Source organism: Crocodylus siamensis, chromosome 3 (assembly GCF_052110815.1).
Source record: "Crocodylus siamensis isolate JL-2025a chromosome 3, ASM5211081v1, whole genome shotgun sequence".
Classification (NCBI taxonomy): Eukaryota; Metazoa; Chordata; order Crocodylia; family Crocodylidae; genus Crocodylus; species Crocodylus siamensis.
In genome coordinates, this window is record NC_143397.1 from 85,980,483 (window position 1) to 86,001,657 (window position 21,175).

The 21,175-nt window shown below is 37.6% G+C and overlaps 1 protein-coding gene across 12 annotated transcripts in view; it reads right to left on the minus strand.

Moving 5' to 3' along the window:
• The window catches only part of NFIB (nuclear factor I B), a 234,971-nt gene that overhangs the window by 2,473 nt on the left and 211,323 nt on the right, over positions 1–21,175 (minus strand). For 9 of the 12 annotated variants that reach the window (XM_090038716.1, XM_090038709.1, XM_090038705.1 and 6 more), the window contains 2 exons: positions 18,388–18,476; positions 1–4,148 (listed from right to left, as the gene is read on the minus strand). The exon at positions 1–4,148 is cut by the window's left edge and continues 2,473 nt beyond it. In XM_090038716.1, coding sequence (XP_089894842.1) covers positions 4,019–4,148; positions 18,388–18,476 — 219 coding nt within the window. In that variant the 3' untranslated portion in view covers positions 1–4,018. The remainder of the gene's footprint in view (positions 4,149–18,387; positions 18,477–21,175) is intronic. The other 3 variants (XM_090038715.1, XM_090038714.1, XM_090038713.1) reach the window with 1 other exon arrangement.

Consider the following 21,175-nt stretch of genomic DNA (forward strand, 5'->3'; position numbering starts at 1 on the left):
TAAGAAGATCCTCTGTTCTTCTCGCTACTTGCAGCTTCACAGATTCATTCACATATTTTCAATGGAGCTGCCCACCTGAACATCACCCCACAACTATATTGCTATAATTAATATTTTTGCCATGTCTTTATGTACAGTCTCCTTCACTGCCTTTTTTTTCCTTAGTCAAGCCTCAAACGTTCATGTCACTCCAGGGGAAACACACTTCAGTGGCACAGCCATGAGGCCAGGGCTGCAAAGCAACTTAATAAAGGCAGAACAGTGCACATAGAACGGGGTGGCTTGATTTAGTCAGAATACACTTCCTGGTGAAGGAGGAGGCTACAGACTGGATTTGAGTCCTCTGTATTTTCTTAATCTTATGACTTTTGAGCATTTTTTTCTTCAAAAAAATATTAAAAAATTAAAATAGGCCTTTATATTATAGAGGCAGGCAGAAAAACCCACAGAATCTATCAACAATCCAGTGAGGAAAATTCATTCACATAGGGTGAGTTTGCCTTAAAAAAATTGTGTTCATTTAATCACATGATAGGTCAAAGACACGAAAAGTTTAGTTAAGACCATCCACTGTCTACAAGGATAAGAATCATATAAATTATTGCACTTTAAAGTCTGAACTGTCTTGGTTTCATCGTGCTGTGTTATTCAGAGTTAAAGGGGACATCTTACTGAATGGGCTAATCAGTTCTCCAGCACACAGCCATTCATTATTAAGTGATGGGCTGATAGAACAATATGAGGTTTATTTTATCAGGCCATAGCCTAAGGGATCCTCAAGGTAGTCTACATTTCGGTTACTCTTAACAGCAATTTATTTAGTGAATGAATTCACTTACCATGGGGCTCAGAAAAAGAGCAACATAAAGTTGATTTTTTTTTATTTAGCTAAATATAAACCTTAAGGATTTTTTAAAAATTTCTAGCTTCTCTCTCTCTCTCTGTTGCCTTTTAGGCCTTGACTACGCTGCTTTCTTCTCAACTGTCCCACCAATACAACTCCACTGAAGTGAAGATAGTGGGAGCTCTAATGGAAACGAGATGCTGGCACATGCCACATTCTTAACCATTTCATCATTTCCATTTGCTCTGAATAGGGTTGGGGATATATTAGTGGCTTCAGATAGCACAGCAGTAATGCAAGCATCTTGCTGACTCTAGACCTCTTAGCCATGCTACCATTATTAGAACTGCACGCCAGTGGTAATTTAATGGGGAGAAACTTTAAGAAAATACTTAGTGTAGGGACAGCCTTAATGGGCTGAATTATCCATGGCCAAGGCAGTGGGGAAGAGGAGTATCCATTTAATGGAGTTATTCCCCACTCCATTTGCACCTTGGACTTTGAGGGGAAAATGCACTCTAAGTGAGCCACAACATGAAGCCTATACATGTATAAGATGTGAAGCATTAGGCCCACTACAAGTCGGGAAGATTTTTACTGTACTTGAAATAAACTTTTATTTACAGTCTACTTTAATTCTATTCAAGTTACAGTACATACCTGCAACTTTCCATCTGACCTTTTGCACGTGAAGAAATTTTAAACCTCTGGCACTGGTTTGCTAAGGGAGATCCCTGAAAATCAGATGCTTTGTGTTACTAAACTAAATTCTTTGATGTAAAATAAAGAATAGTGGCTGGTCATTTAAATATAGCGTGCCAAATTCTCTGTTGGCATAGCTGTTTTGGAGTTAACAGAAGTCAATGGAATTACCCCAGCATGTGCCTCTCATACAAGAAAGTATATTTCCATGTCATTCTTAGCTAAGAACACCCACTAATGTGTACAGCTGAGGATGTAATACCTTTGCCAAAAAGAGAAACGTCCCAGTCTCACTGTGGGTCTTGACCTCTCAAAATAATACTAATAATAACAATAATAAAAAGAAGTAAAAACAATTTCCTCAAGTCAAGTCTGCCTCCAACAGAATCCATTATTTTTTTCTAAAAAATCCAGAAATGAGTTCAGCTTGCACCCCAGGTGGGAAGTTAAAAAGAGGGAACCTATTTGAAAGTTTGTCACAGTAGGCAGAACAGTCGCTTTGCAGCCCTTGCCTGGCTTAGGGTGCACTGCTTCACAGCTACACTGTAAAGTGTTAAAAATCCTCCCCACCCACCCCAGAATATATATATATGTATAAAAAAAAATCCCCTGTCCATCTCTCAGTACACAAAAGGACCTCATCACACTGCAAAAATAGCAGTACCCACTTTGGTCAATTAAAACAAACAAAAAAAGCATACATTATTCTTTTTTTTCTTTTAAATCTGTGTACTTACCTATAATAACCAATATAGCTAAAAGCACTACCTACATAGGCAAAACTTGGTATTGCATAATTCGTATAAATTTGAATCCCCCCCCCAAATATTAATTGGAAGATGAAAAACATGAAAGGTTAATAGAAAAAACACCAAAATACTGAAAATATTGCTGGTCGATTACAATTTTTAAGCGGCAACTATACACAGCCATGATATGCTTTATAAATGTGAGATAAAGGTATAACCGTCTAAAAAATCCATGATGTCACACTTTTTCCCATCTGGAGTACAAAATATTTTGTCATAAAAATGGTAAAGATTTAAAATGATAATAAATGCAGCAAAACAAGTGTAGTGATGTCAATTTTTTTGTGGTTTTTTGTTTTTGTTTTTTGTGGTTTTTTTGTTTTTTGTCTTTTTTTCTTAGATTTCAAGGCAAGGCACGTAATGTGGACATTATATCTTCGTGCAAATTAGGATTACTGGAAAGAGTATTTTAATTAATTAATTGATTTTTTTAAGAGACATCGAGGCAAAATTTGTCTGCCCATGCACGTTTATAGGTCTGTCAATATGAGAAATTTGTTGAACAAGGCTAATTTCTGAAAGCACCATGCAAGTTTTCAGCACCCTGTGATTAGACTTCTTTTGAGAGTGCATTTTTAAATACATCTTACCCCCCCACCCTGGTATTCCCAGTTTGTAAACTGTAAGCTTTGCCCTTGTGACATGGATTTGCCTTTCTCTTTGTCTCTACAATGAAGATTTTATAGAACCTTATGTACACCCTATGGGTTCTTGATGCAACCAGTAACTTTAAATAAATAAATCCTACCCCTTAAGGGGGGGCAGCAGCTAAACCAACATAAGTGCTGTGTTTCTATTAATTTCTTCTTCTCAAGGACATGATTTGTCTTGATTTAATGCCTTTTAATGCCCTCAAAAACTGAGGGGAAAATAAATTTGTTCAAAGTAATTTTAAATTCTTTTCTTTTAATCCCCTCAGTTTAGAGTCCAAGGGCTGAAGGACTTATAATGATGTTCCCCTTTAGATATAATTTTTAAATTGCACTTGCCTCTGTATTTCTTTAGTGGGGAAAATGCTAAATTATTTCTTACTGTTGCATGAGGAGATAACACTTTTACCTACATAGAGGCATTTCTTCCATAGAGCCTGTGTGTTCATACTGACTTTGAAAATTCCAAACTGGGTAACACACTAGAAAAGGCTGGGTTAAGGGCCAGTTTAATCAATCTGTACTGATTACTAAAGGCTACAGAGCTTATTTTTTCAAACTTTTAGAAATCAGAGAGTTGAGAAAATGGCTGGCTCACGGCTCTTGTCCTCCTGCAGCTCTGTTGCTGCTGCCTAGCCTTTGTTTTGTGAGATAACCAGGAATAGTGATCCCATGCGTAAACAACAAGAATACTAAACCAAGAAAACTAGCTTATCATGCAAATATTAAGGCATCTAGAAAGTCAGTTAAAATATATTGTCAGAGACAGAACATCTATTTCCCAGCAGACTTCATACAACAAAGGCTACTTAGCAGGGGCTGCATTTTACCCATCAGTGAAATATCATCGACCCTTTTTATGTCATTACAGTTTCAACCTTAAGGGAATTAGTGATTGTAAGTGCTGCAATTGCTGGTCTATTTTTCTTCTATCTTCAGTTTCATTTTTTGTCCTGTCTTCCTTTCTTTTTTCTTTTTTTTTTCTTTTAATGTTTCTTTTGTTTCATTTTCCCTCAGTTGCTTGTTTCTGCTTGAAGGAAAGGCTCTCCAATTATGTTCAAACCATAATTTTGGACATTTGTCGGCAGGATTGGTGTCCTGTTTGATACTTGAAAAGGAACCAAGCTAGCCCAGGTACCAGGACTGTGGAAGGAAAAAAAGAAAAGAGAATGAAACAAAATTAAGAATGTTGCAATCATAAATATATAACTCCATAACACATTTGATTAAGAATCAAATTATTATTCATTGTAAATAAGATCAATTAAGATTGGCTATTTTAACTGTTTCGACTTCTACTTTGTACAGTTTCCTTTGCAGAAATGTAACTCACTTGAAAGACAAAAGTAAATGTATTAATACAAATTGATAGCAGTGTTAATACAGTCATGAGAGTCGAGACAAATTGCAAAAGCAAATACATGGAACAGGTGTGAATATATGTGGACTCATCTAAAACTGCAGATGTGACTTCAATAACTAGTCAATCCAGTGCAGGGCAGCCTTACTAGAAGAACACAAAATATAAATTTAACCTGTAAAATACATCTCTTCTGTGATGTATTTGTTTTCTAACCCTTCAATTGCACAACCCTTCAATCACACAAGCTTTTTACATCATGTGTCTATGTGTTGCATGAATCCAACATGGAATGCACTCTTAAGGAGATAGTCCTAGCTTTAATGCATAAAATGATACTATTTTTTTCAGAAGTTTTTAAATGACTATCAACAGCCAAAGAATGCCAGATAATTTAGGGCCCAATAAAAACAAACTTTCTGCCAGGGGTAGCCGTTACTACAAGAAGCATTTCTATTAAAATTAGAATCTGGTAACATTGTTCAAAGTTGGCAACAGTCCAACTTTCAAAAGCACCTATCCCTATATCTCAATGACCTACAAGGATTTACCCAATAGGAACTAACAGAAACTAGTACTGTATTCAAGAGTAAGCATAGGCAAGATCAGAACTTTATTCACAGCAGGTCAGGTTTCCAAACATGCTCACTGCACAAAATTAGGACCAGATTCTCAAAAAGGCTCTTTGAAAGACCTGAGCTGTTATGGAGACCCATTCATTTAAGATGCCAAAATGGGAACTGATGGAAAGTTTGGCCATATTTGTTTACAAATAGATATAAATCTTTATGAAAGAGACCATTACCAACAAGTGGAAATAAACTGTCATAATAAGGTACGCAATTTAAGCAGGCATTTACTTTTAAGCAGGCATTTACTCATTTGCTACAGCAAATATAAGTGGGTGTATGCATACTACATATATCTGCACATGCAAGATACTTGTGTGTACTTGCATGGTACCTGGGTATCCATATATATGTATACCTACACATACACACACACACACTTTGTGAACATGGCAGATAACTAATTCATATGTTTCTTGCAGTGCAATTATATAAGCTTAACTTTGAAATCAGAAACCTATTTTTTTTTTGGTGAGGAAATGAGGGATGTTATAAAGATTTTTTTGCCCCCATTCTTATTTCTTTGATCATTCCTTTATGGTCTTGTTTCATCAGATGTGTCTACATGTTTGCTAAATGCTAGAGAGGGTTAGGAGTATGCATCAAGGAGAAAACAGACTGCTTTTATCTATCTTAAAATGTATAAGAAATCATTAAGATTACATTTGGTAATTTTTTAAAAATCTTCTCAGCTGCTGCCATGCAAATAAAGAAAGAAGGTGAACTTGTTTTGAGAACGCATTGAACCTGTACCTCAGGCAATTCATACTAAGGGCAAATCAAAAGTATTTTTTGCCCTTTACTCAAATATAATTTTCTCCATCTCTTTATCTTTATACATTATTTGGTGCCTACCAACTTAGGTGCTTAACTTTAGCTTTGAAAATGTTGCCCTAAGGACACAATTTTGCCTTCTTTAAAAGAAGGTAGTCGAAATAATCCTGTCTCAATGAATTAAGTGGTTAATGGCTATAGAGACAATATAACCCAATGACTTTTTAAAATGTAAAAATCTTTGAATGCTAATGGAAATCTCAGTAAAAACCTGTCCATAAGCATTTACTATTTTTACATAAGTCTTCATATCAGTAAATCTCATGCAACTGAATGATGGTCTCTGATTTCTTTTTTTTTTGTCAAAAAGATTCCCACATACTGTTATGAGTCCGGTGTTTTCACTATTTGCCTAAAGAAGGAAAATTTTGAAATACAAAATATGTCCATAATGTAAACTGTAAACCATGGATAAGGAGTGAAACACATTTACATGTGAAAGATTTCCACAAAAGGATCTCTTTATACATTTTGTGACCATCATATCAATGTAACGTTGATGTCAATTGCCTCAGAGAAGCTGTAGATTACAAGTAATCTGGTGGAGCCCATGATGAGTATGCTTTCTTCATGGATCCCCACAGACGGAGATTAAGGCTGCTGACAAACATGAAAAAAAACCCCCAACCAAACTGCGCTTTACCAAAAGAGGAAGCGCATTAGTTTAATGCAGCTCCCCAGCATCTGTATAGATTGGGTGCTACAGCAGGGCTTTGTGGCACTTTTATCTAATACCTGGTTTAAGTGCACAATCTATACAGATGTTGAGCAAGCTGGGTAAAACTAATACAATGTCTCTTCTAGGCATGCCCTGTGCTCTGTGCAGGGGCGCACCAAGCTTAAAATAAAGCACTGTTTTGTTTTGTTTTGTTTTTTTCCACATCTGTAAGCAGCCTCAGTGTCTTGCTCAACGTCACACAAGATGTCAGGGTAGGGCAGGGACTTGGATCTGGGTCTCCCAGGTTCCAGGCTAGCACCATTACTACTGAATTATCATCTTCCCACAATGATCTCTGATAATCTTATGGTTCTAAAAATATATGTAAAACCAAGACCTCATCAAAGAGGTTCAATAGTTACAACGTCTTCCCACAGTATGCGTGTCCAACATTACATTTTCTTGTTCCTTACTCTATCTTAAATTGTGCCATATTAAACGATGCATGATGCAGTGACAGCTAGTAAAACAACCCAAAATCATTTCATACTAAAAAAGTATATGGAGAATTGTAATAATAGGAAATGACAATAAAGAAATGAATTGGTAAATAAATATAATCTAAACAGACACTGCTGAGGATTTTCAGTCATTAGGCTCTTAAAACAAAATAGAACACTAACTAAAAAAATAAAAATTCTATGTTAGGTTCAACCTGGGATTACGAAATTAAATAATCTGCATTGGAAAGAAGTCCAGATACACTTCTTGAACATTATCTTTTAGAGAATTCACAGTATACTGGCTAGAAGCTGCTCTGACTTTTTTTTATGGTTTTTTTTTTTAAGTTAACAACCTCCTAATGACTCCTCTGGATGAAAGAAATCAGTTTATTCTGATAAGGAACAAATTACTATAGCTGCTTTTTTGTTCAGTACTTACACAGAGGAGACACAGATCTTAATATTTTTGGAAAATACTCAATAAAAATAAATTGCAGTAAGTGACTAATAGGACTGTTGTTGCAGTATGACTAACAAATTTAATTTAGATGTTTATTTAAACCTTTCAAACCTCCCATCTTACATTATGACCGTGTCAAAAATGTGGTGTGCAATATATTTGTCAATATTGTTTATGAATCCTTGGGGAAGAATAAATCTCACATGTTAACACTATGCAGATCCCACATGAGTTTTACAAGCATCTTACTACTAGTATGTAGTTTAAGTTAATAATTCTAAGACATAGACCATGCTTGTTGCCTAGTTTATACTGTTAGGAATAATGGTGAACACAACTTAATGCAAGATGCATGCACAATATAGCACTGCAATGGTATGTTTTGTTAAGAAAACAGAATCACAAGCTAGGCACACAGAAGTTTTTTATCCAAATTCATATTCTGGGCATATTTAGTCTGGAGTAGAGAAGACTGAGGGGGAATTTAGTAGCATCCTTCAACTACCTGAAGGGTGGTTACAAAGAGGATGGAGCTAGACCAGTGGTGGGCAAAATACAGCCCGTGGGCTATATCTGGCCTGCCAATTGATCCTATCCAGCCTGCTGGCTGCTGCGGGAAGCCTGAGGAGGGAGGGCTGAGCCCCACACCACTTCGCTCTGCCACAGCCAGGGCCAGGCTGGGCTGTACAGTGCAGATTCCTCTGTTCCCCCCAAATACCCCCGCTCCCTGCACCTGTCCCCCCAGCCCGGCTTCCTGTTGGCACAGCAGTTGTGTAGTCCTGATACTGGAACTACCAGCTGCCAGACCTGCACGGGACAGGACGTGATGCAGCGGGCTGAACAGCCATCCCGCCTACCTACCCACCCACTGCGATCACCGACTGCTGCCATGGCACAGCTATGAGTTGAGTCCATGCTGGCCGCAGCTGGGGGACTCATTCTGGGGCAGCTGCCCCCAACTTTCCTGACTGCAGCAGGAGGCTGGATAGGGCAGCTACTCAGTGCACTGTATCTCACAATGTCCTGTGCAGGCTCAGCTGCCAGCAGCCTCCGTGCCAGGACTGCACAGTACCAGCCAACAGAAAGCCATGTGAGGGTTGGGGACTTGCCTGGTGGAGAAGCCTTCACGCTGTGTTGCCCGGTCCAGTTCCAGCTGTGTCAGAGTAGAGTGGCGCAGGGCACAGCCTCCCTCCTCAGGCTCCTGGCGGTGCTTGGTAGGCCAGATAGGATCAATTGGCATCTCCCTGGCCCTGCCCGCCCCCAGCCCTTAACAGCTCACCAAAACTCATTAAGTTGCCCTCCAGCCCAAATAATTGCCCACCCCTGAGCTAGACTGTTCTCAGTGGTGGCAGATAACAGAACAAGGAGCAGTGGTCTCAAGTTGCAGCAAGGGGTGTTTAGGCTAGATATCAGGCTAGATAAAAAACTCTCTTACCAGGAGAGTAGTAAAGCACTGGACCAGGTTACCCAGAGAGGTTGTGGACTCTCCATCCTTGGAGATTTTTAAGACCCAGCTAGAGAAAGCCTTGGCTGGGTTGATCTTTTGGGGGATGGTCCTGCTTTGAGCATGGGGTTAGACTAGATGAGTGCCTGAGGTCCATTCCAACACTAATTTTCTATGATTTCTATGGTTACTTTTTCCCTGGCAATGAAGGATGTTCTATGTATCAGTTATCTGTCCAATTCCCAAGCAGCCTCCAAAGACAGGATTTCCAGAACTTGCCAAAATAAAGCTGCATTTTAGAAACGTAGGAGAATTCAACTGGATACAGTGTTTGTCTCCTGAAGAAGACCCATTCTGCTACCCGCAGTAAGTACAAGACTGCACCGTGCATAATCAGAAAGGGAAGAGAACTGTAGTGAAATGGTAGAAATAAACACAATAGCTAATACAATGGAGCTCCAATCTCAGTTGGAGCCTCTGTACACAGATGTAATAGAAATAATTGTAATAATAATCATCAAATACTAAATCACAACCAGTGCAGATTCTGTTAAACAATGAGCAAAAAGATGGTAGTTAGTTTTCACATTCTGAAGCCTCATGAAACTTTTTGCATTTCTTACAGAAAAAAATATGTAATTGCTTTAATTCCATTTTCAACTTTCAGAGGTAAGCCAGATGCCTTTCTTTAATTTCTTGGTGTCTGCATGTGATTGATCATGTGGGTGTCTATTGATTGTGATCTGTTCCAGGCTGACAATATTGGAGATAAAGATCACAGAGTCATAGAAAGTTAGGGTTGGAAGGGACCTCAGGAGGTCAACTAGCCCAACCCCCTGCTCAAAGCAGGACTATCCACAACTAAATCATCCCAGCCAAAGCTTTGTCTAGCCGGGTTTTGAAAACCTCCAAGGATGAAACTTCCACCACCTCTATGGGTGACCTGTTCCAGTGTTTTACTACCTTCTTAGTGAGAAATTCTTCCTAATATCCAACCTAAACTTCCCTTCCTGCAACATGAGACTGTTGTTCCTTATTTTGTCACCTCTCACCACTAAAAGTAGTCTAGCTCCATCCACTTTCTAACCCCCCTTCAGGTAGTGTAGGCTGCTATTGATGCTGCTAAAAAGTCCCCTCTCAGTCTTCTCTTTTCTAGATTAGTAAGCCCAGTTCCCTCAGTCATTCCTCATAAGTCATGTCCCCCAGCCCCGTCACCATTTTTGTTGCCATCCACTGGACTCTCTCCAATTGGTCCACATCCTTTTTGTAGTGGGAAGGCCAAAACTGAACACAGTACTCCAGTTGCAGTGGAATAATCACTTCCCTTGACCTACTGGCAACACACCTACCAATGCAGCCCAGTATGCCGTTAGCCTTCTTGGCAACAAGGACACACTGCTGGCTCATATTTAGCTTACTGTCCACTGTAGCCCCCAGGTCCTTTTCTGCAATGCTGCTGCCTGGCCAGTCAGCCCCCAGCCTGTACTGGTGCATGGGACTGTTCCATCCTAAGTGCAGGACTTTGTACTTGTCCTTGTTGAACCTTATGAGATTCCTCTTAGCCCCATCCTCCAATTTGTCTAGGTCGCTCTGAATCCTAGCCCTATCCTCCAGCATATCTACTACCCACATCATTTTGGTGTCATCTGCAAAAAGATCCTTTATTTATCCAGAGAACAGGCCAACTTTATTAGCAGCTTCTCTGCAATGCCCTACCAATGTTCCTCAGCCACAACCTTGAGAGATCTTCTATAAGAGTAGCTCAGTTCCCACACCATTACTGGATTCCACAACTTGGTTTTTCTAGCACGATTCCTAATAGAGGTGTCAATTACTGTTCATTGTAAGCCAAATCTTCTCTACCCATCATGCAGGTAGCAACCGTGGGAAGGTAATACAGAAATACCCTGTCATTCCTCTGTTTAAGACTGAGGGGAAATTAGTCTTCAATCTTAGGCAAACAGGGATACTTTCCACTCACTAATCCGAAAATGGGGCAAGAAGGACACAGGCCATATCTCTGTCCCCTGCACAACAGTATATGGAGCTGTTTGGCAAGGCAAATGGTAGGGTGCTGTATCTGATGGAGAACTGGAGTCAAAAGCATCTTCCCTCTGCATAAGTAGCAACTCCCTATGGTAGAATGTTTCTGTTGGTGCTTTCCTAATGAAAAACAACTCCATTCCTTCTATGCATTCTACCTAGAAGGTATAACCATGACCTGATGGTTGTGAGAAGTGAATAGTTGTACCCTGGGAAAGGAAATGAGGCCAAGAACCTTGTTTCATGGAAGTTTTCAAACAAAGTCAGGTATGGTGAGAAAAGAGTACAATAAAATTATACTAGACATCAAAAATCTTTCAGTTCTCCCCCTAGATTAAAATCAGCATCCATTTGGCAGCTCCCTGAGCCACTTGGGGCACCTATACATATGATGGACCAGGCACCTGTACATGTGATGGACTTCTGCTCGACACATGATAATTAGCATACACTGGAGCAGACTCGATGGAGTCTACTGAAATGTGCTAATTAGCATGCTCCAGTAGCCTCCACATCACATGTATTTAGCATCTCTGCATTTCAAAATGGTGACAGGGCAAATTTAACTAAAGCTCATTGAACAAGCTTTAGTTAAAGCACCCCCACCATTACCTGAAGCACGGGATGCTTAAAACATGTGACACTGTGGGCACTTTAATTAGAGTCACTCTAATTAAAGTGGCCCCCGCTCCACCCCAGAGAATGTGTATAGACAACCTTGATGTCTGCTATAATTTTACTGTACTCTTTTCTCACCACACCTGACTGCCCAATAATGGATGTGATCTCCAAGCATCATTTCTTTGTTTATAAATGTCATAAAATAACAAAGAAAATTACCACAATTGTCTTAGAGGGTTAATATTTCCCATTACAGTTTTCACATGTTAATTCAATAAAGATTTCTACCATGATTTCCTTTTAAAGATAATAAGTGCTCTTTCAAGAACTTCTGATTAAAATATTACTGGAATGGACCACATGTAATACAGTATTATATTTATGTACAGTCCACTTTAGAGCTTATATTAGTATGAAGAGAGCAATAAAATTAAATAAATTGCTCAGTCCAATGAAAAATAAATCTAATCAAGGCTTGTACCAATTTGAAACATTTTAAGATACTCATTTTCCAGCAGTTAGTACTTCATAAAAAGCTTAAAAAGTCTATCAGATATATTAACAGGGTATTTTACCATCTACAAAGGAAAGCCTTTCTCTTAAAGAAGAACAACTAAATTGATCAGTACTAGCTGCCATTTTATTGCCCTTTTTCTGTGATCTTATCAGCTTTCACAAGCTAACCAAGTTCATGCTAAGTCAGTATTTGGCTGAAAGACATAGAAAACACTTTGTTGCTGAGGGAAGTGGGGATTGTTGAGTCAGTAAGTGGTGCTCTGCCATCTCAGAGTCACGACTGAACCAAAGCCCCATGTGGCAGCAGTGGGCACCATATTTTGAAAGTGCTTCCTTCATGTTGAGACCCAAAACTATAGTTCTGATCATTTGGGGACACTGGAAACTTTGCAGGAGTAGGGATGTTAACCTCAATATCCTGGCTAAATTCCAATCAATGTAATTTTGCCCACATAAATCCCCTCCCCACCTCCCCTTGAGTTTATATTGAATAGTACTTTTTCATACTCTGTTCTAAAATGGTGTGTGCAATCTAACAGCTGCCACATTCCAGCTCTGAGATAGTGTTTATTTAAAGAGATATTGTGCTAAGTTTGTCATAACTTAGAAAGCTTTTAACAGTTTAGTTAGGCACAAATCATTCTCACTGCCTAACAAATGAAAATGAAAAATCCACTGGTCCCTGCCTGGAGGGAAAGAGGGGGGAACTGAGTTCTGATTCTCGTTTTTATATGCCCTCTCCATGGACCTGGTGTGTGTGCTAGAGTGGAAAAGATGTAAAGGAGGGGTATGGAATGGACATGGATTGGAGATGCGTAAGGGGTGCATATGCACGCCCTAAGATTGGCCATGCGCCCCCTGGAAGTGCCAACCACAAAGCTGGAAGTGTCAGTTGGTGATCTGGTGCCCCCCCACAGACTTGGGAGGCACCAGTTGCCCATAAGGACATGCATCTTCTTTCTGTCAACACCAAGGAGAGTCCACAGCAAAGGTATTTCAGACCAAGATGTTCATATGCACCCAGTGTGTGTCCAGGAATCTGCCCAGGTTAGTGGGCAGGGGTAGGAAGGTCCATGCCCTGGGGTAGCAACCAGGTGGATAGCCGGCTGTTAGGGAGACAGCATATGGAAAGTGGAGGCTAGAGATACTAGAGACTGTGCAGTTATGTAAGAAAAATGATTCTGTGGTTTCAGGTAAACTCATTAGGCTAAATAAATAAATAATAAAGCATACTGAAATGGTAAAGTGAACTAACAAAGAAAATCCCATGTAAAAGCTTGCAAGGCAGCAAAAGACAGGTTAATGAAAGCCCTACATTTCACCTCCCAGACTGGCTATTCCTGTTCTCTCAAACTATACTAACTCACTCTTTTTCAAAACTTTCTGTAGAAATGTTTTACAAACTTAATCACAGGAGTTTTTACATTTCCTTTCTTCTTCCATGAGTTTACTGCATTTAATTTATTAAATGTTAGGGGTTAGAACATTTAGAAGTGCAATTAGAAATTCCTTTGTCTGTTCAATCACCATGTTTGCAAGCAAAAAGAAAGTGCAGCTTCATGGCTGAAAGAAAAAAAAACAACTAGAAGATGGTTAAAAACACAGCATTCCAAAGTCAACAAGGGGTTAAAAGTAAGATTTACACTGGGGATTTTTCTGTAACATGCTCCTCCTTCCCTAACAGTGCTGCCAAAAATCATCTGACAGGAAACGTAAGATTAAGTTTGTCCTACCTAACTGAACAAAGAGCGCTCAGAACAGGCAACTGGTTTACTGCAGAGTGGGAACTTTTCTAATCCTGATGGAATCTGCAGTGCCGCTCAGAAAATATCACTGAAAAAGTTGTTTTCTTTAACTTCTTGTCTCTGGATCATCTCATTTTGGTCACACTACAGATCTTGCTGCTTCTCCCATAAAGGTTAAGTTAAAGCTCCAAACATAATCATGTGGAAAATGGACATTATTGATTCCTATGGTCCATTGTTCCCCCATTCTAAGTCCCTGAAGTTCAAGTTCAATCTGGAATTACATCATGTCTGGTTTCTCCTGGTTACCAGACGGCTTGAGACGTGACCACAGCTACAGAAAAAACAAACAGCCTTCTTCACGCTTCGGCTCCCCTATCGATTCAAACATAAACTTTTTTTCTTTCTCTCAAGTATGCTTCAAGTATGGAGCATGGTTAATTTAGAGATTAAGTTCCAAATTAGATTATCTAATGGCATCTTAATGGATTGCTGACCCATTTCCTGTGGGATGGCAGCATGCAAGTCTGGCTGGAATACAATTAATTTCTTAGGAAGTGTTCTGAAGATGTTTGCCTAGATGGAAAGGAAACATAATGTTCTGCACATCTTTCTTTATTACAGAGTTGGGGGAAACTATCAAAAATAGCAATTTAAATTGATAAAGACCAGAAATCCTTGATTTTTTTTTCCTGCCACAAATAGGCTTTTTCCACCAGGATCATTTCTCATTTTTTGTTCTTAATGGCAAAACTTAGAGTTTGTACTCTTATCCAAAACAAATATGCAACATGAGGAAAAACCCCCATACTTGGCCTAACAAGTGTCTGTATTATATAAATGTTTAACTTTCTAAATGCACCAAGTAACTATAGGCACAATGCTATTTAATTGTTGTGTGTTAGTACGTTCACTAGATTCTAATATACACAAAGGACTATGATATGGAAATGATTCTAAGCAATTTCCACTCTCCCTCTGACTTTCCCGCAAACTGGAGCTTATTACCTTCAACTGCCTTATCAGCATTATCATCATAGCCCCAGAGTGGTGCTAGGGGCAAAGAGTGCTGCTTAAAAAGTTGAACATTTTGAATACCCCTACAGCTAAAGCTGAAAAGGAAATTCAGCACTCTGAGAATAAAGCTCCCCTTAGGAGCTCCAGGAACAAACCAGCTGTTGTACTGTACTTATGTGTCAAGATAACAAACTGAAAGCAGGAAATGCTAACCTAGTGCATTTGCCTGGGTAGTGTAAATGTAATGTTGAAAACATTAAAGTAGCAGTTAACCCTTAAAAGCAACACTAAGGTTTTTATTTAAAATAAATAAATAAATAACAGTAGTTGAGAATGTAAGGAAAATTAACAACAGCTGTGTTAAATGTACATTTTGCTGCTAGCAGTTTGTTTTATTGTCTGTGAAAGACATACTCAAAAATATTCAGATTTAGTATACAAGGGCCCAACCCTGAATCCCTTTGTAAAAAGTCCCATTGGTCACTGTAACAACCCATGTGAGTAATTAAGGGTTGCAGAAATTGGTCCTCAACCCAATGAGTCCCTTTCTCACTCGTTGCTTAAGTTTTATTTGCATGCATTTTTTGCTTACTGGACAGTGCCTGAACCCATCTTTTCCAGCCTGATCCTAACTGATCTTTACACTTTTGAATGTTGCTGAAAAATCTAGTTATCTGAACAAAATGGTAGATATAAATAAAGTTTGCTTGAATAAATTCTAACTATTCTCATTGCCTTCATCATCTGGTCATGAACCCCACACCCCAAAACTGCAGGGTCCTGACTGAATATGTGTTTTGTATGAACCACTGGATTGTGCATATACTTAATTATAAGCATGTGCTTAAATGTCTTGCCTAGTTACAAACAGCCCCTCAAAAGTTCACAATAAATTAATTTTTAAAAATATAGTAACTTCTAGGGAATCATGGTGTCAGGAGCAAAATAAAATAACTCCTACATACATTACTAAAAACCTGTTTTAGCTCATTTCTGAAAGTGCTGAACAGATGTTTAATGTAAACTTCTTCTTCAGTCACACTAGTATGTTTATTTTAACCATCAAAAGTATTCCTCTAAGTTTGTATGCAACTATCTACACACTACTCTGCTTTTGGAAAAAAAATGTACTGAAGACTTAAGTTCCTAAGTTTGTATAACTCACATTCACTTTCTACTGATTTTAAATGTCAACTTGTTCTTAAATATGTATTACTGCTCCTTTCTTTCTGGGACCACAAATTTAAGCACACCTACAGCTGGTTTTAAAACTCCATATATCATTTCATATTGTTTGGCATGATAGGCAGCCAGTGATAAGATGAAGGACACAAAAAGGACTAGCATAGGGACCACATCATCTCTCACTCTATTAGAGGATGGACCTGCTCAAGTTAGGGTGGAGGTCACTGACAGTGCAGCGCAAGGAAGCTTTGTTTGGTTGCTTCCATTACATGATCTATACATATACCAAGTAGGTCATTTTCAAGCACTGCCAACTCTTTGACCTTAGTAAATAAAAACATTCAACACAACTTCTCATAAACCAATGCACTGTCATACATTAGTGCTATCTACAACAATGGTGAACCCCTTCTATGAAAGGTCACTCTGATTACTGTCAAAATGAGTGCCGGAGATTTGGAGTAAAATGCTGATCAAACACGTTTATGGCAGTAAAATTTTCAATTTGATTTTGTAACAAGGAAATATTGTTTTATCAATAATGAAGAAAGGATTTATTGCACAAAGTTCTTTCCTCTGAGTGTTATAAATACTCATATCAAGAGAACTGCTCATTAGTTTAAATAGCTCCCATTGATACTTTTATGTGCTCCTCTTCCCACGTTTGAAGAATGTCTGTATTTCAAAGGCTATATTTTAAAAATAACCTGCACTTATATGAGAACATGCCTTTTTCTTCCTTTCCTTTCTTTCAGCCATTTGCAACCAAGAAGCATGCATTCAATATTTGAAAAACAAAATCTAAAAAACACAGGACCACAAGCTCAACTAATGTAAACTGGCATCAGTCAATATAGGTATAATGATTTACACCATCTGAGGTTTTAGCCAACTCTCTGGGCAGGCACTGGCGGTTGGTGAAGTTACAGCTTCCTGTGAATGCACTGAGACAGATACACTCTCGACGGTGGGAGAGTAAATTACTCCCTGTGCTACATAAACTCAGTTTGGATTCACTCTTAATGGTATATAAGTAAGGATTGAAAACTGTGCCAATTTTTTTAATGATGATTAATAGTGTGAAGCACAGTCCTCAAGGAGCTGATTTCCTATTGTGCCATATCATCCACAGTAGGGGAAAACTACTCATTTGGCCACCTCACACTTTAAACAGCTTTCAGAATTCTTCCAGATTTCCAAAATTCTTAAGAGAAAAGTACAGAAAGTGCAGCCACTACTTGCAGGTCTTGGTAAACCTAGGTAGTTAAGTAGCTTAAAATTTGGATACTCATCTTTCCATTTCAAATATCACATTTCAAAGTTGATACTAAAAATATAACCTCTTTTAGAAATCAAGAGTATGGCACTATATATCACAGGATATTGTATATCAAGTCTGTATACACATACACACTTTCACACATACACACTTATATATACTCTTTGGAATGTGACTGTAATGATACAGCATCATATTCTTAAACATGCATATCCCAGTGGTACATAAAAATAATTTTGAAGAGGAGTGAAAAGATTGCTTTACTTCTCAGAGCCAAAATTGACAGCCTTTCCATCGTGTATATAACACCCTCCAGTTAAGTATGTTAAAAAGAATGCTGCAGATGAAGCACTGAAAAACAGCTATATTTCACAATGGTACTGCTTATTATCTTTCACTTATTTATACATCCACACCCCAACTGCTATCATAACCACTTATACATATAATTGATGCATAATAAAATATGCATATAATATATGTATAATCAATTACTGAAGTGAAAACTGACATCTCTTGCATACAAAAAACTGCTTTTCCTGACTACTGACTTCTAATTATTTTGTATTTTATTATTTTAGCTTATAGACAAGATAGTTTATATCTTACCTTAGTGAAAATGTTAGTGATATAAATCTATGCCATCTGTTCCCAAACGATTAATTAGATCTGTTTCTATAAATAGTGTAATTATTCACCAAAACACCATCATATCAGAAGTTTACTATATTACTCATCTATATTATTAATCACACCAAATTTTGCATATAAACTTGTAAGCCCAAAAGTTAAATGACTTCTGCAAATCACATTTTGAGTTTTAAAGTCCTAAAATCTGCAGTGCTTTCAAGTTACAAATGGTTTGCACTCGACAGCGAACATTTGGCATTCCAGGTGTTTTACTATAGTATATTTAAAAGTTAAATCTACATTAACAATAATGTAAATGTGTGTTCAAGAAACGTTACACAGATAGGTTTTGTTTAAATGTTGACATATATTCTCCTAAAGGCCTACTAAAACAGATACTGCAGCTTAATGTAACTTTTTTAGATGTAGTGTAGGGTTGGAAATAATTAAAATGTTACCTTTGCCAAGTAATTCCCAATGTATCCTCACTGGCACTGGGGTATAAATGCCTGCCGTTTTGATTCATGGTCCAGTCACAAATCCTCAGCTGTCAATTGAAACCTAGCAGTCAGATATGGATCGAGCAGTACTACAGTTTTTAGTATTTAAATGAATACATGCAAACTAGTATTGTACATGGCAAAAAGCCTTACTTTCCCAAGAAGTACTTAAAAAAGCTTATTCTGAAAAGTAAAATTTCTACAGTTTCTTTAAATTAAAAAATGATACTTTGATATGCTCCCCTATTAATAAAGCATAAAAGAGTAACTAGTGTTTAGCACATAACAATTAGCCATTATTAGATTAAAACTGAGCTGGAATAAAAGAAAAATGTTAATGTTCAATAGTGAAATATTTTAAGAAAGAAAATCAAAATGCTGTATTGTATATGCAATATACTAAGTAATCTGTACTAAGGAAAGGTCAAATATATTCAATATAATGAAGCATGCATTTGGTGAAACATAGAAGACATGCAATTTATAGACTATTTCCCCAAATTGCCCAAAAGATGTGCCCTTATCTTACTATTTTAGAAGGGTAAAGGTATTTTGTAATTGAGATTTATTAATTTAGTGTTACTGAAAGTGGTATTATTTAGCAAGAAGTAATAAAATAATCTAATCTTGTTCTAGACTCAAAAATAGTATTTAAAATACCTTATTACATTTAAATGGGTCATATTTACATATAGTGAGGAATGTACTAAATGTAAGCTGAAACAAATTCTTCCCAGATCCCCAAATCATCAATTCTGCCCTTCACAGATTGTCCATGTAACCCTATACAGCTCTGTTTGTTTAACAGCTGCCCTACAGTGCTAGCAGATTTATTGAAAAGATATACTGCTTATTTTTAAGTTAAAGAACATAAACATATCTGCCTTGTGAAGAAAGTATAAAAAAGCATAGTTCTAACCTCTGTATAGCCATGCTGTATGTAAATTAATGTACATCTTCTATGACATAGCACTTTGAATTAAAGATACTTTGATCACTGAGATGAATTCCATAAAATGCACTTTGTTTTCCTCATGCAAATTTAAAGTGCCTCCAAAAGCTTCAAGCTATGGTAAACAAACTAAAAGAAATTACTTTCACAGTAGCACAATTAATTACAGTCTCTTCCTGACAAATACATATGCTAAGGACAAGACAATATTGCTATCTTGACCCTGTCTGACTGTTATACTCATAAGCTTCCTGCTGTTGAGGTTTGAGAAGTGGAACTGTTAGTCTCTGATGTTTTCATAAGGGTTGCTTCTTGTTTGTTATCTAAAGAACTCTAAGAGACCTTTTTAAAGGCCATTTAAAGCATGACTAAACTACATGAAATTAACCAGAAAAGGAAATATTCAGTCAAAAAAGCTTGCTAGAGTGCAACTGTAAAGAATGTGTTAAGTATGTTCAAAAAGTAAAAGAATGTGTGTGCATCTTTCTTAAATCACTGCATGAAGCTGTACCATAACCCGTATTTTTATGCAATAGGCAGTATTCCATAGCAGTATTTTTATTCTATATGTAAAATATATATCGTTACTATAGTCAGTAGTCTAGTGGCTCTATTTCTGCTGCAGTCCTTAAGAATCTGTCAGCATTTTTCATTAAAAAAGCATATTTTAAGGGCTTATGACTTGGTTATAAAGATTCACTTTCAGCTGAACAACGATGTCAAGTTTTAAATATGGAAACAATTACAACATTTTTAAAAATCAACAAACAAACAAAAATCTTTGGCTGGTTATAAACAAAAGAATGCCAAAACCAAAACTTATTGTTACTGGATGATTTTATGTGCTTGTCTAACTAAAAAATTTGGCAAGCAATTAGTCTGCAATAGAAGCTGATTGTTTTTTGTATTTGGAAAAACAGTAAGTGGCTGATACATTACAGTTTAATAAATTAGCTACTGTACATAAATAATAATTTTCCTCCTACTGTGTTCAGAAGAATTTTAATATGAACAACTATGATCCTAAATGTATAGTTACACACATACTGAAAGAACTATTCCAAACTAATTTGTTAATATTAACACTCTTTATACAATACACATCCACACACATATGCACTTATACCTATTGTAACTGTAATATAGAAACATTTTTCTATAAAGCTCCACACGCATTTATATATGTATGTATATAAAGGTGCATACTAAACCAAATCCTCCATTGATATAAATTAGTAGAGTGCCATTTACATGGTCCCCTATGCATAAACATGAAATATGTGAAAGCGATACACCTATCCTAGACTGAAGAAACGAGATCCATAATTCTATCACACAGTCTAGGACTGCATCACTTGTATACTAAATGGCTTTTCCAGGCCTTATGTCTAATGTTGTAATCTCCTGAGCAGCTTCAAAGAGCTGAAACTGTTTTCAAGGTTGGCCTACCAGAAACGTGGTTGTGTTTCTCAGTGGTATTTCCTCTCCAAAAAGACTTCTGTGAGAGAACAGTTTGGCCACTATTTAGTGCTTTGCCGGAAAGACACATAGGCCCTTGGCAGACATGCAATTAAAAGCGTGATAGGATGTGATGCACGATCCCCACAATCAAACTTTCTACCACTGCCATGCAGATGGCAGGAAGCACTATTGTGGGATCAAGCATCAGATCCCATCACACCTTATTGCCAGTGCAGGGGAGCCTAGAGTCCTGATGCCAGTGCTGATCCTCCCTCTGCACTGGCAAATAAGCTCCCATGGTTGGGAGTACCATCAGCTGATCCAGGTTCCCAA